The sequence below is a fragment of the Coenobita brevimanus genome, chromosome 50 (genome assembly GCF_032717465.1).
Source record: "Coenobita brevimanus isolate Jiangsu-jjx chromosome 50, ASM3271746v2, whole genome shotgun sequence".
In the NCBI taxonomy this organism is placed as follows: domain Eukaryota; kingdom Metazoa; phylum Arthropoda; class Malacostraca; order Decapoda; family Coenobitidae; genus Coenobita; species Coenobita brevimanus.
The window spans coordinates 52,200,010-52,216,817 of NC_137003.1; the positions used below are offsets into that span (position 1 = coordinate 52,200,010).

Sequence of the window (16,808 nt, forward strand, 5' to 3'; positions counted from 1 at the left end):
TGGTTAAGCAAATACCTTTAAAAAAATGTAAATTACTCTTACTTGTGCTATTTCACCCAAAATATCACCTAAATATTTGTATATATATATATATATATTCTTCCCTAAGAAGGTTAGGACAGTATCTGTCAATAAGACTGTTTTTGGACTGTAAGAAGCAAAAAAGGCGTATGAATAATGACATTCGTATATAATCTGACTTGTACAAAAAATGGCAAATATGGTCTATCCATAGTTTAATATTTATTAGACTCTAAAATGTTGCAGCGTATCGAAGCCTGGCACTGCCAGCAAGCCAGCTGATGGAGTAAGTCACAGAGCGAGGAAAGACACAACTGTTTTGGTTTGCTTGGAAAACTTGCTGTACCGGAGGCAGCAACTAAATATCGACATGCTTTCTTGAAGTGAATTAAGTTTTATTCCTACTCGCAGGAAGTTTAATGTGTTAGTATGAATTATAATCAACTATTATTGTTGGTTAAAGATATACATATATACATTTCTATGCATGTATAAACCAGGCTGCAACCGCTGTGAAATATTTTTTATATTACTATATATTTTCATGCATTGACAAAGCACTGTTTTGTAGAGAAGAAATACAATATTTACATATTTTTACAATATATAAGATGCATGAAAAAGGCCATTCAATCATTGCCCGACGTGATTTTTTTTCCATCCGAAAAATTAAAATACCGGTGATATCTGGAATTTCTCCAGTCGCGCGAACGCTCCTATTAACCTAACCTGACCAAACCTAAACTAACTTTACCTAACCTAACCATAGCTTTGACCGATTTCACAATCTGCCTGTAACACACATGTCTATATATATCTATATATCGACCTATAATTATCCATAGGTCAGTAAGACATCTAACCATCTTCCTGACACATGTAGTTCATAAAATGTTGTTGACAAGTGGCACAATACTTGAGATGAGATGCAGATACATTAAGCATAACAGCTAAAAGGGCACTCAGCGCATGCGCACTGAGTGGAATGGTAACTTCCAGCATGTCTCTCTGTGCAGACGACACCTGGGGTCGGTCAGCTGGGCTGGCTTTGTTATTGTTCAAAGCCGGGAAACATATTTCGGTATAAGTGCAAGATACTACATACGGTGTTACTATGATTGGGAAATGACTACCACATAATGGAATGTACTGCAACAAAATACTTGGACGAATTCACTGAGTACTGCTGCTCGATTTAAAGAAAAATTAATATAGTTACGTACCGAATATATCCCAAGATGAATGCGCTCAACAGCGAACACAAGGACAAAGAAGCACTTGCAGTTATCGTACAGTACTGCATACATATCACATGTTATACAGAAAATAAATGAGAAAAATATGTTCGTCAGAAATATCTAGAAATATATACATGTATAGGTATATGGATATTTTGAGTTGTCCACATTTTCAGTTTTCTGTCCGGAAGCTACAGTATGGACACCTGGCGGGCGAGGCCATGAACTAGAATTCGTGAAGACTCCAATTGATGGAATACATCCAAGTAGTGCAAGAATCCGCTGACAACGCATCAACAGCTGGGTGTCGTCTGTCGGCGGGTAGCAAGGAAGTGCAAACTTGCAAGTATAACTTATCTTTCAGAGTGAAAGTACCACAAGATGAGCATCATCTCTAGTAAAGTGAATATGTAAGGAGTTAAGAAAAGGGATAAAGCTAGAAAACAGGATGATGATTTCTACCCAGAACTGGTTGAAATGGAAACATTACGGGAAAAAACTTTTCAAAGTGAAATACTGTAGATGAAATTAAGAAGCAGTTACACATGCAGAAGGAAGAAAATGAAAAATTTGTAACGGCATTGAACAAGAAAGACAACAATATTTGATGAGCTGTCAGTTGAGGTGGGTTCACTTAGAAGTAACTTTAGTGAAATGGCAAGTACAGTTGTCGACCGTGAGATTATTCTGAAGCTCAGAAATGATACAGCAAGCAGTCTGATAGACCAAGCCAGTGATACTGAAGAGAAGATAACCCAGGTGAATGAAGTGATGCAGATAATGTAGAAACTATGTATGCTGAAATGGTGAAAGTAAGGAATGACTTAGAAACAAAAGTTGGAGAAAAAACATTAGAAGGGAAGTCATCATCATTCATCATCATCATCATCTGGACCTCCTTTCCCACCCTAGGGCAGGGTGAGGAGTATTAGAAAGGAAGTGAAAGAAATAATTAAAAATAACCCAAAACTGGTCAAAGATTCAGCAGATATCAAGAAATATTTAGTAATCACTGGTATAGATGAATAAATTAGAAACAAAATTTTGAGAGACAAAAAGGAGATGGCAAATATAATGCAAATATTGAAGGAAGTATCAGAGGAAATCTGTGATAAAGACATAGAGGAACATTAAAGGCTAGGGAAATATGAGAAAAATAAGTCAAGGCATCTGAAAGTAACCTTCCAGAGTATGAACACTGTGGAGGAAGTACTAAAAAATGCAAACAAACTCATGGAAAAAGAGGAATTTAAGAAAGTATGGATAAAAAAATGCCTAACTAATGAGGAATTGGAAATACTAAAGGAGAAGAGGGAGGATGCAAAAACAAAGATTGAGGAAAGATCAGAGGAAGAGATTTTTTTTTTTTTTTTTTTTTTTTTTTTTTTTTTTACAAAGTACAGGTGTACCCCAGTTTAACGATGCAATTGGTTAAGTAAAAACCCATCATTAAGCAGGGTATCGTATATCAGGGTAGATTTAACATGTAAAGTAATGGGATGTTTCTTTCAGCCATGGGTTTCCCCCCTAACCAAGTCCAAAACCCACCCAAATGACTCCAAAAACAAACTTAACCCCTTAACCGTGGGGCATCACTTTCGTGACGCTTGGGAGCAAGGGATCATACCGTGGGGCGTTGCTTTTGTGATTCTGTGTTATTTGAGCAAGGGATCATACCGTGGGGCGTTGCTTTTGTGATTCTGTGTTATTTTGAATTCACCCGGGCTTCCAAGTGGGGTCTTGTATCATCTATCAGTACTGCCAATGTCCAACACTAGTCAGCACTCCTAATCTCATCTGTACTCCCATCCATTGTTGACAATTTAGCCATTTCTCCCTGTTCTTGACTCCCCTCCCTACCCCCCCTCCATTACCCTATCCTCTCGCCTGCCCGGCCGTGCTACGCTAAGTAAATCTTCCCTGGAATTTTTCACTGATTTCATCCATTGAAATAAGCCCTATGCCCTATTCTTATACCAAATAATATATACAAGAAAGAAATAAGGTAAGTGAGAGTGCCATACACCTGGAATTGGCTAATTATCACCTGACAACACCTCACGTGCACTCGTTCGCTAAATTTCGCTGTTTATTTCCCCTTGAAATATGACCTATAATCTATTTTCGTAATAAATATACATATAAGGAGGGAAGGGAGAAGCCTAAGTGATATTTACATTCACCTGGAACTACCTAATTTATAATGTATTGTCTAGATTTCCTGCCAGTCATTTCACTGCTATAAATTAGCTGTGTCAAGAGGCTAACGTTGGTAGTAATGAATTTCCCTAGGTAGGCCACCACCCCAGCTCACCCTTATCAGTTCACTCTCATCTTCCGAAGTGGAGGTACGTCTGTTCGCTCTTGCTAGCTTCGGGGACTTTTCACCCCCATGCAAAGGGCCCTGTGACCTTTACCCCCTACTAAACCTCGTGTGGAAAGAGGTAAAGGGCTGACAATTGATAAAAGAGTGACTACGATCTTTCTATTGAGTAAACATTGCAAGTGGAATTGTAAATAATGTGTAAACAGCAAGTGAAAGTAATGAATGTAAATATACGTGAACAGTGGAAAATAGTTTTATAAGTTACTTCAAGTGACAGTGCATAACACAGGGTAAATAAAATAGAAATGTAAATAACGTAAATAAAATAGAGAACGTAAATAGAAATGTAAATGAGTAGTATTATAAGAATACGAGTATATACCCTAGGAGTAATGAAAGTGAAAGTTTCACTCTAGCATGTCTGAATACTATGAGTTATGAGAGTGAAGGTGAAAGTGACATTCACTCTCAATGCTAGTATACAGGACGAGAAAGTGAATGCTACGTATTTTACTGAAAGAAATTGAATCCCTACAGTGACAATAAACTAATACTACTGAAGGAAACTTATGGATAAAGACTGTAGATATATATAAGTGTTATATAGTAATAGAAATATAAAGTGTGAGGGGTTTTATGAATAATAAATGACAGAGTACCAAGAGCGAACTAGCGCAAGTGCGATGGTCAGACGCGCTCGTAATTTTCATTGCTTTCACAGTGGGTTTTTTTTTGGAGTATGGATCCCAAACTACTTGAAAATCATAGAGTAGTGTTTATAGTGTTAATATCTGGCTGTGGTAATCATATTACGGGTTGTCGGGAAGTGTAAAGTGGAGACTTCGTTACCCAACTTCAGAGGTCTCCACAAGTCCTATGGTAACCGACGAAGGCTCAACAAACATTCCAGGAGAAAGCTGAAGGTATGTGCCATAAGCATATATAATTTTAATATTCTAGGACTAATAACTGATTTTTGGCAAATATTTTTTGAGAGTCTGTCGGAGCCCGAATAACCCGGCGGCACACGCAAAACATTGGTAAACATGCCCGCGGTGTAGGGGTTAAAGCCAGTCTAAATGGCCTAACAGCTGTAAAAGAAGCTAACCTAAGCCTAACACCTGTAAATAACTGAGTAAAACCAACAAATAAAATTTGAAAATTGTCAAATTTCAGTCTGGAAAAAATCAAACTTAGTAAACTGTACCCCAGAATGACAATGTTCACCCCACCTATGGCAAAAACACATTAATCTTAGCCTAAAAACAGTTTATTAATTAACCTAAACACACAGTTTTAGTCTAAACTATAATCGAAATATGTAAAAAAAATCAAATAACCCATCGATAAACCAGGGTTTGGCCATCGTTAGGCGGTGTATGGTGGTATTCCTATCCCCATCATTAAACCGGGGTATTGCATCTAGGGGTATCGTATATTGAGGTATGCCTGTAATTGGACTGCAGGTACAAAAGTGGTACATAACCAACAGGGATTAAAAAGAAGGAAGGTAGTAGACTCAAGCTATGGCAAGTATATAAACAGGATGATTATGTTGATGTACTCAAATGTAGATGGAATGGTGTCAAAATTATTAGAGATGAAAGACTGTACCAAAGAAAAGGAAACACATATCATTTGCCTAACTGAAACAAAATTAACCCCAAAGATATCAAACAATACTCTAAACTTAGAGGAGTACAATATATGGAGAAGAGACTGAAATTTTAGAAAAGGAGGAGGAATTATAATTTTAACAAAGAAAAATCACAAGTCAAAGAAATAGAACTAGATATACTCTCACAAGCAGAACAGACTGCATTAGAGAATAACACATCAGAAGGAAAAGTCATTGTGGCAAATTTATACATGCCACCCAAAACAAACAGTTGGGAAAGAGGCGAATATGAGGACCTGGCAGAAAGTACAATTCAGAGTTTAAGAACATTACTGCATAGAATGGAAGAGGAATCTGAAAGAATTATATTAACTGGAGATTTCAGTTCAAATATGAATTAGGATACTCTAGATGTAAGAAGCCATGAAAGCTGTTGGGATCAAAAGCTCCTAGATCTTGTGCAGGAGTTTTTCCTAACAGCATATAAAGGAAAACACCAGAAAAAGAGGACTTGATGATTCATCAGTACTAGATCTTATAGTTACAAGGCAAGAAAATGATATTGACAATATAATGTATCACCCTTCATTCAGCAAAAGTGCCATGCAGTATTAAATTGCAACTCCAGGATTGCATATGACATGTTAACAGTGATGAGAGTTACAAAAATAGCCTAAACAACAAAAAAAGCAACTATCATGACCTGAAGAAGTACTTCTTCATGGCCATGATGGGTGTAGACAAAACTGACAGAGAAGATCTGTTTGAATGGGATGAGGGAGCAACAGGAGGACAAGGAAAGAAACTGAAAAGAAAAGTTGTTTGAAAGATATAAAGAAATACAGTTTTCCATAAAGATCCTTTGACCTGTGGAATAACTTGGACGAAGAGATTGTCCAGTCCATAATCTTAAATGAGTTTAGAGCTAAGCTTCAATGGTTGAAACACTGAGACAGGACCCCACGAGCATAGCTCATTTCCAGTATGTCACAACTAGGTAAATACACACACACACACACAATGAATTACTTGAACAGTCTGCAGTGTTATTCCCCGATTCCAGTAATCTATCTATCTGTCTATCTATCTATTGCCAGACGCCTCAATCCCGTTTGGGGTGGCCACAAACAAATCGCCTCCAAGTCGCCCTGTCCCCCGCCATTTCACTGCCCTGCTCCCAACTCACACCCCCCTCTCTCATATACCTCTCCACCCCATCCCTCCATCTCATCCTCGGCCTCCCCCTCCCTCTTCCCCCCTCCATCTCACTCACATACACTCTCTTCGTCAGTCTTCCACCCTCCATCCTCTCCACATGGCCAAACCACCTCAGTGTGTTCCTCATAACGCTTCCTATCACATCCACATCCACACCACAACGCTCCTTTATATCTTCATTCGTCAGTCTGTCTCTCCACGTGACTCCACAGGCTCCTCTTAAATAACTCATTTCCACTGCTCTCACTCTTGACTTGTGTCCTTCCAGCAACGTCCAAGCTTCACTTCCATACGTTAGAGTTGGTATCACAATACTGTCATGTAGTAACTTTTTCACTTCCATGCTCACTTCCCTGTTTCCTATCTTGCTGAATTGTTAAAACTCCCATGGGCACGCCCAGGTGTGATGTTACGCAATGAAGATGACTCCATGCGTCTTGATGAGCCAGGAGCCATTCACCAGTCATCTTTCTCTGATCGTTCTTTTGCGTATAGAGCCCCTAAATTATATAACAGATTGCCATTGTCCATAAGACAACTCTCTACTGCTGAATCCTTTAAGAGACAGCTGAAAGGCTTTCTTTTTTCAAAAAGCTATGACCTGGAGAGAGGTACTATGACGGATGATTATAGGGTTTAATTATTGTCACTTACATGTATATATGATGTAGCTTGTATTATATACAAGAAATGCCACAATTCTTGTAATTGTAAAAATAATGTATGGGTGTCAAGCGCTAGTGAATTCTCAAAGGAAGAACTGGCGCTTTTGAGAAACAAAAGGCCAGATTATTATTATTATTATTATTACTTTATGTTGCAACTCTATGACAAACAGGAAAAATTTAAGTGAACCCAAATGGGCCACCGTTGACCAAGTGCCATATGAATGGTTTAAACAACATAGGAAGTGAAGGACCTGCTATTTCTGGGCCTTTACTGAAAGAGAAAGCTAAGGAATTTCACTGTAAAGCCACTCAGTCTTGTGAATACAATATTCCATTGGTTGGCCGACGTTTCATTTTTAAAGGCTCCAACATGCTTGCATGCGTCGGCCTTGGTCACCTAATGGCGGCTGTCCATGCTGCACGATCCATTGCAGCCTCCCTGTTCAGTCCCTTAACCCTGAGGTCACACTTAATGACCTCGTCCCATGTCTTTCTCAGTCTACCCCTCATAATCCCACCCCCAGTATTAACACTTCTCACCTTCCTCACCCAGTTATCATCCCCCATCCTCTCCACATGTCCAAACCATCTCAATCAACCTCTCCTCATCACAACACCAATATACTCCAGTCTCATCGTACCTCTCAACTCTTCCATTGTAAACCCAGCCCCCCCAGACCTTGGACGCAGGGACGCACTACACATCCACCTAATCATTGTCATTTCTGTACGTCTGAGCTGACGAATATCCTCCTCCTTTACTACCCAGGTCTCACTACCATATAGCTTTACACTCCTAACACATGCTGCATACAAAGACCCCTTAGCATGTAGGGAGAGTCCTCTCAATGTCAGTAGAGGCAAGAACTCCCTGGACTTCTTCCAACCACTTCTCACGCTAGCCACAGAGCTAGCTCCAGCCCCACCTCCCACACACAACATGTCTCCCAAATAACAAAACTCTTCCACACACTCATTAGATTCACCAGCAAGTTCAACCCTTTCACGTCTGACAATCTCCACCTGCTCTCCTCAACACGCTGTACACATAAAATCAGCATTATCTCGCAGTCTACCTCTGATACCACTACATCTCTTATGCACCCATTTATCACACAGACCGCACAAGATGGAATTACTTCCCACGCCCTTGTGGCAAACTGCACATGGCCACTCTCCCTCATCTTTGACAGTACCACCACCAACCCTAGATATCATCACTTTTGTTTTATCTGCATTTACCCTTAAGCCCTTGTGCCCCATACCATCTCTCCACTTCCTAAACCTTTCCTCCGCCTCCCTTTCGCTCTCTGCAATCAACACCAAATCGTCAGCATACAACAACTTCCACGGGAGTCCTTTTCTAAAGTCGTGAAAGGGCTTCAAGTACCATGATAAACAACATGGGACTCAAAACTGACCACTGATGCACACCAACATTCACGGAAAACTCATCACTCAAATCTCCATTCACTCTTACCTGGGTGTGAGCATCCACATACATGGCCATAACCACCCTAACCAGCCACTCCTCCAAGCCAAGCTTTTTCATTGCCCACTTCACCACCTCTCTAGGGTCTCTGTCAAAGGCCTTTTCCAAATCAACAAAAACAAAATACAGATCCCTTCTCCATCCATCCATCATCCAATCCTACATTGCCCCATGAGGAGCGTAGGAGCCCGGGGCTAAGCAGTTGGTCCCGACATTAAAGATGAGAGTGGACCTACCAATATATTTTTCCTGAAGCTGTCAAACAACGAATATGGCACCAGTGGTCCCCCTACCTGGCATAAACCCAAACTGCATCTCATCAATATTCACTCTTTCTCTGATCATACCTTCTAAAACTCTCTCCATTACCTTCATCATCTGATCTAAAAGCTTTATACCTCTATAATTTCCTCTTTCCAGGGCATCACCCTTCCCTTTATACACATTTACAATTACACTCTTCAGCCAGTCATCTGGGACAATGCACTCATAAATAATCCTATTTATCAGGTCAGTGACTAACCTCACCCCTATATCGCCTGAGGCCTTCAACATTTCGGCAGTCAACCCAGACACACCTGCTGTCTTCCCCACCTTCATCCTGCCTATTGCCTCACTCACAGTAGCAGCATCAATCAAAGGCCAAGGGTCAGAACAGATTTAGACGTCATGGAATAAAGTGTGTGAAGACATGTGGGAAAGAAATGTTTGCTGTCAAGGATGTCACTAAAAAATTTGTGCACATCCATCCATCATCCAATCCTGTGTTGCCCCATGAGGAGCATAGGAACCCGGGGCTAGGCAAGTTGATCCTGATAAATTTGCAGAATTAGTGGCCAATGAAAATATCAGCCCTGAAATACTGAATGTAAAATATCACTTCAACCACACTGACATATCAGCATATCAAAGTGAAAAGTATATTGAGGTATGATAATTGAAAATCACTGAACACTAATCTTAGCAAGTCCAGTAGTCCATAAATTGGATCAGATGATCTCTGGAACAATGGGTAATTGTACTGACACAGTGGCAACCAGTGCATTACAGTCAGATCTTGCCATATGATGGGGTTGTGTGAGGTGAAAACCATTTACATTATAATTTATCATACAGTGACATCAGTATAACATGGTTTCATTGGGGTTATAGGGAGGGTGCCCTCGACCTTGAAACCGCAAATATGAAAAATCTTACCCTTCTTGGCATGCCCCCAGAGCCCCTGAGTAGCATCATGCTTTTCACTAGGGGTAGCTTACTAACCAGACATGATTATCAAGTCACAAGTTTCTGTATTTAAGACAAAAAAAATTATCACTTCACTCAGTGTTGCACACTGCACCATTTGTTGTGCACTTGCACTGTTATTTGGCTACAGCAGTGGTGTTTCAGTGGCCTTTCATGCACAAAATGGAATGAAAGGCAGATGATCCTGGCAGTTGTAAATATTGGGCAGCCATCTTGCCTCATTCACCTGACTGGAGGTCCTGTCATAGCTGTGTACGTAAGGTTGACACGATTCCCAAGTCACAAGTTTCAGTATTTCATACACTAAAAGGCATCACTTTGTTTAATATCTCACACTGCATTTTTTGTTAGGCACTTGCACTACTATTTTGTGATAACAGTGGTGTTTCATGCACAAAATAGAACAAAAGGCAGACGATCATAGTGAATGTAAACACTGGGCAGCCATCTTGGCTCCGACAGCTGACTGTTGGCTTGCATGCATCACCACGTCTGCATGAGATTCTCAGAGGCAGCTGTTGAAAATGTCATTGTGGTGAAATCACTACTAATTTTGTAATGTTATTCCAAAAAAAGAACAAACTTTTGCAATATAATTTTTGCGATTTTTCACATAGTGAACAGTCGTACGGGGTACTGATATGCTCTTTCTTAACTTGACGATGCTATAGTTAATAGAGTTGCTTTTATTGTTATTGTCCACAAATAGGATAATGTATACAAGTTTACTTGGGCAGTGGGATGCTGGGCATGAAGAGTGATAATGTAAGTTAGGCCAGTCCACTCACTCGATGTAGTGCTACTCTTGGGTAGCTGCCTATGCCTCTCTTCCTTCCTTCTTCCCTTCCTTCCTCTTATGTCATTCTTTCCTCTTCCTTCTGTCTACGGGTGACTTCACGCTGAGTGACAAGCCAAATGGTTTCCTTTATGCCAGGAATGCATGTACTGTGCTGGGTGGTAACCATATAACCAAATTTTGGCATCTGGTGGTTTAGTGGGTAATTAAGGCAGTCCAGTTGCATTGAGTGGGTACAGGTTTATATCCAAGGGGTGGTTGAGGTTTATTGCTCACATAACGACATTCAGGGATGAGTGAGGCTGGTCACTTTCATCTTAAATGTCATGACCAACTTGCCTAGCCTTGGTCTCCTAGCTCCTCATGGGGCAACAGAGGTTCAGATGATGAATGGGGGGGGGAGGAGGAATGAATCCTGTGAAACCATTAATACAAGATAATAAACTGTAGTGTGAACACAGTGAGTGCTGAAAGGTAATGGCAAGGGACATGTGGATATCTATACATATGATTAATCATGTAATTTTTCCAGTAAAAAAAAAAAAAAAATCTTCCAAAACCCTCCTGATCCTGACCATTGCAGTCTGTCTATCTATATATAGCCAGACGTCACAATCCCCACAAGGGGTGGCCGTTTGTCTTTTAGTTAGTGGTTTTACGGGGAGGGGCACTATCCCTTCACCAACCCACTTGTTGACACATAGGGAACACATATGAATTGGTTAGATGGTTACTACCCAGCATTGTAAATGGTTTCCTGGCTTAGAGGAAACCATTAGGCTTGTCACTCAGTGTAAAGCAATCTGGAAACGAAAGAAGAGTAATTAAAAGCATCAGGAAAAGTGTGAGTAATAGGAAGAGAGGAGGGCAGACATAGAAAAAATAATGATAAAGGTGAAGGAAAAAGTAGGTAGCACTACATCAAGTGATTGGATGATGGTCGTCACCACCTACCACATGAGTTTAGGAATTTTACTGTATAAATTCTGCCTGGCCTTGCTGAGCAGTCATGAGAATCACTACAGTGATGGTCAGAGCCAAGATTTGTGTCTGTCTGTATGTCTGTGATTTTAAAATAATACTGTCTGCATTATTTACAAAGACTGTCAACTTAAGGGAATGCAGGATGGTCTTTACACAGCTGTATTACACTGACATACTTCTTTATGAATTCCCTTGATAATTAATGAACATAAAAGAACACAGCTTCTCCCCTAATTCCTCACTGGCTGATCTTGGTTGTCCTGGTTGTTCTTCACATACCCTCTACTGCAGATTGGTTATTTTCTACCTCAGAGCCACTGCCTGGCATACAGTTTGAGTTTTTGGGGGGTGGGTCACCCTTGACCAAAACGATATTACTTTCCTAGATCTATCAATAGTGGTGTTCCTCAGGGCTTTGTCCTGTCACCAACTCTCTTCCTTTTATTCATCAGTGACCTTCTGAGCTGTACATCTAATCCTATCCACTCATACGCTGATGATTCCACCCTTCACCTTTCCATTCAATTCCCGCAACATCCCTCTCAGCAGTTACTTCAACAAACAAGGGATGAGGCTTTGGCACACCTAATGTCTGACATGGCTCGTATCTCTGACTAGGGTAAAAGTAATCTTGTTGTTTTTGATGCATCAAAGATTCAGTTCTTAAACTTATCAGCCCAACAAAATCTTCTACAGGAGCACCCACTGATGATTAATAAAATCCAGCTCAACCCGGCATCATCTTTAAACATACTTGGGGTTTCATTCATTCATGATTTATCTTAGAAAGATCATGTTACATCTCTTGTAAAATCTGCTTCCAAGAGACTAGGTGTGCACAGTTGTTGCCTTTATACATGGGTTTTACTCATCCCAGTGTAGAGTACAAATCTCGTATGTGGGGAGGCTCCCCACATACAGCTCTTCTCAATTGAGCGGAGTCAAAAGCTTTTCGTCTCATTAACTCTCCTCCTCTTACTGGCTCCCTTCAACCTGTCTCTCTTTGCCGCATTGTTGCATCTTTATCTCTTTTCTATCGCTACTTCAATGGTCACTGCCCCTCTGAACTGTCTGCTTGCATCTCTCCACTTCTATGATGGGTGCGTAGCACCCATCAAGCAACAAACTCTTACCCCATTTCTGTCCAACTCTCTGATCCAAGAGTTAACTGTTACTTCCTGTCCTTCATTTATGCAGCAGGTCAAATTTGGAACTGTCTCCCTGTGTCTGTACAGGTATACCCTGGTTTAACGATGCAATTGGTTAGGTAAAAACTCATTGTTAGGCGGGGGTATCGCTTATCAGGGTAGATTTAACATGTAATGGGATGTGTTTTTCAGCCTTGGGTTTCCCCCCAACAAAGTCCAAAACCCACCCAAATGAGCCCCAAAACAAGTCTAAAGCCAATCTAAACGGCCTAACAGCTGTGAAGGAAGCTAACCTAAGCCTAACACCTGTAAATAACTCTAAAATCAACAAATAAAATCTGAAAATTGTCAAATATCACTCTGGAAAAAATCAAGCATAGTAAACTGTACTCCCAAATTGACAATATTCACCCCACCTGTGGCCAAAACACATTAATCTAAGTTTAAAAACAGTTTATAAATCAACCTAAACACACAATTTTAGTCTAAAATATCATCAAAATTGTTTTTAAAAATGAGAATCCATTGTTCATCCGGGGTTTGGCCATCGTTAGGCCGGGTATGGTGGTATTTCTACCCCCATCATTAGGCCAGGGTATTGCATCTAGGGGAATCGTATATTGAGGTATACCTGTATTTCCTATTATCCCCAATTTTTCAAACACAGTGCATCCAGGCATCTCGAAATGAACGGATCTTGAATTTGGCTCTCTTTTATATTGTTTTTGTTTTTTCTTGGAAGGATCAGTTTGCAGGCTCCTAGCCTTTGGTTCCTTCTTCCTCACATTAAAAGAAAAAGAAAAATATATATATATATATATACATATATATAATCACCTTACTATAAGATAAATCACTATTTGATGGGTAGTCACTTGACGTAACCTCAGTGAATAGAGAGGTCCAACTGTGTGTGTATACATATAGACCTGTATAATTTGTTTCTTTGTTGTGTTGCAAGTAGTGTCTGAAGAAAACAAATAAATAATTCACTATATTTATGTGATTTATAAAAAGAGGACCAGATAGAACTATCCTGTAGGCTTCTTTTTAAGTACTCCAGATATAAGCGAGTCCAGATTTCAGGTTCAGTACGCAGTTGAGGAAAGGTGAATCTTACAGCAAGAATTTGTAAGAAAGCTGCAACTGTAGACACATAGTGAGGGTGTGTTAAAACAGAGTGCACTAAAACTGGTATGAAAGTAGGGAATTATTGCTCCCAGACAGCACAGCAGTCACAGCTGGTGCCGAATGATATTGTTTTTCAAGTCACAGACTGATAGTAAAGATTCATTTTTGACCACAGATTGAAAAAAAAATGTGTTAGGATAAGCCCATATGCTGTAAAATCACCATATCATCCCCCCACCCCCACCCCTGACTTCAGACTGTAGTTTGAAAGTGCTGTTATTTGTTCCCCCCCTTGTCTCTTACCAGACTTGGGAAAACTTAAAACAATGAAATCATATAGATACAGCTTGTAGACACAATACGTATTTGTTGTTTATTTTTCAGGGAGGATGGTGGTCGCATTGGTAGAATTCGACTTGTGGATTACTAATCATCACAAGTGTTCTGGAGTCAAGTATGCAGATTCCAAGGACAGGTATGAACCACCAGTCAACCTTTCTGTACACAACACTGAGCAAACTACTTTAGTTGTGGTTTATATAGTACTTTTTTTTTTTTTTTATGACTGCCTTTAGAAGATACTACATATAAAAACAGGAAATTCCACTTTTGAAACCGTCAGATCTTGTGTTAAAAAATAGTAAAATAAGATACCTGTACATAATAAGTTTTGAACTCGATGCTGCAGTTTGCTTTCACACATACAAGGTAGAGAGAACATTGCAGTAGTAAAGTTGCAGAAAATTTAAGCTGTACTATTAAAACATACCATAATATTGATTTTAATTATTACTGACCCAGTGAAATTATTTATCATATAATGCCATAAAAAGTTAGGAAGTTGTGCCCATTAACCCCTAAAAGACTGGCATCGGAATATTTTGACATACGCTCAGGACGGGCATAATCTGCGGGTACGATTTAGTGGGGGGGTTTGTGAGGTGGATGTGGTTGGGGAGTGGGGGGGTGGCAGGGAAGTGGTGGGGTGATGCAGGGGGGTGGGGGTGGTTGGGAGGATGGGGGTGAGGGTAGGGGATGGTTGGGGAAATGGGGGTTGGGGGTGGGTAGGAGGGGGGTGATGTTCAGGGATGGGGGGGTGGGGTAGAGAATGGTTTGGAGGATTGTGGTGGGGGTAGGGATTGGGGGAGTAAGGGGTGGTGGGGGGCTTGTAGGGGGGTGTGGGTATAGAGGGTTGGGGGTCAGGGGTGGTGGGGCATTAGGGGAGCTGTGGGAGGGTGGTGGGGGGTTGGGGGTTAGGTGGGGGTGTGTGGGGGGTGGGGTGGTGGTAGGGGTGGATGGGATGGGGAGTGGTGTGTAGCTGTGGTGGTAGGGGGGTTGTGTGGGTTGGGTGGAGGAGGTGGGGGGGCGTGACTGCACATGCGGACACCTGTCTTTTTGGTCCTAGTACCCTCGGACAGCATATGCGAACACCTGTCTTTTTGGTCCTAGTACCCTCAGACAGCATATGCGGACACCCATCTTTTAGGGGTTAAATTACAAAAATTTTGCATATGTATGTGTGTGTGTGTATCTATGTCTCTCTATCTATATCAATCTATCTATGCGGACACCCATCTTTTAGGGGTTAAATTACAATAATTTTGCGTATGTGTGTGTGTGTGTATCTATGTCTATATATATATATATATATATATATATATAATGTATGGAAATGATAGAATGTATAATTGCAGATTCCAGGAATTTGGTAGCTAATGTAATCTTTTCATACAGAATGTTACATTTGATTCTGACAACACTGTACATAGGATTAATTTGAACTCAGTGGTTTGAAGACGGTTTCAATATCATCAGCACTCTCCCAGGTTTAGGCTTTCCATAAAGCTGATCAGGGATCATTGTATTTGTAATGTACTGTATATTCACTCTGTCTCTGCTTATAATTATTTATATACATACTTAATTCACTGGCTTATTCTCGTGCATAGTTGTAATATACTGTACTTGTTTCTTATACTTTTTTTATTTTCCTGTTGAGGTAAACTCATAGTACTATTACTGAATGTGTGTGGTATGGTCTCTGCATAATCAGAATTTAAGTGAGCTGAAAAGCCTCAAAAGCAGTTTTTTATAATGACTAGTGATTTGTGATACCACAAGTGTACATCAGGTCATGCATTATCATAATGTTCTTGACAAAATCCATAATATTTCTCTTATATACAATATTTGCATTACCATACATCTGTACACACTTTCAAGTCTTCAGCTCATATGAGTCCTTCCTCTTTGCATTACAGTACCGTACATTGTTATGGTGGTACCAATCTTAAGTGGCGGTTTGGGTGGGGCACGAACCTCTGTACAGTGGTGCCACGTGTTCCATACCCGCTATGTGAACGGCTCTGATAAATGTAATAGGCATCACAATAAGATAAACACATAAGAATATCATGGTAACGTGTGTATTATAATATATGAAAGAACAGGAAACTGATTATCCGTAAAATATTTATACGGCAATACAGAAACGTGGCATAATTATTTTACAGTGTTGCTTTAAAAAAAAGTAGTCACTTTTATTGGCTGTTACCATCTTTCTGGGGTTGGTAATAATGTCACAATTATGATTATAAGATAATGTGCAGGAATATAAGCAAATATATGCCAGTTTCTTAGCAAAAAAATATATACACTAAACCCTCGTGAGGGGCAACACTCACACACACCCAGTCCGACCTGGTCATCTGTGAGGGATAGAGGATTAATAGGCCTGTTTGGGAACACCTCTTAAAAAAAACGCACCAAGACTTTAACCTCCTGGGTGGTGTGGAAATAAAGTCAAATTTACAATATGTACATTATAACGTAAAAGAAAATAACCAAAATGTATCCTAAAATACCACAGACGAGAGAGAGGGGGGGGGGAGGCAGACCAGGGGCAGTGTTGAGTGCAGCT

The 16,808-nt window shown here is 40.2% G+C and overlaps 1 protein-coding gene and 1 long non-coding RNA gene across 3 annotated transcripts in view; one reads left to right on the forward strand and one right to left on the reverse strand.

Moving 5' to 3' along the window:
* Positions 1-14,795, forward strand: part of LOC145399832 (uncharacterized) — a 195,256-nt gene extending 180,461 nt beyond the window's left edge. The window contains exon 19 of the mRNA XM_080272399.1: positions 14,273-14,795. Within this exon, the coding sequence (XP_080128525.1) occupies positions 14,273-14,318 (46 nt within the window). The 3' untranslated portion in view covers positions 14,319-14,795. The remainder of the gene's footprint in view (positions 1-14,272) is intronic.
* LOC145399837 (uncharacterized) overlaps positions 1-16,808 on the reverse strand; it is a 61,958-nt gene that overhangs the window by 30,702 nt on the left and 14,448 nt on the right. The gene's annotated exons all lie outside the window — the stretch shown is intronic.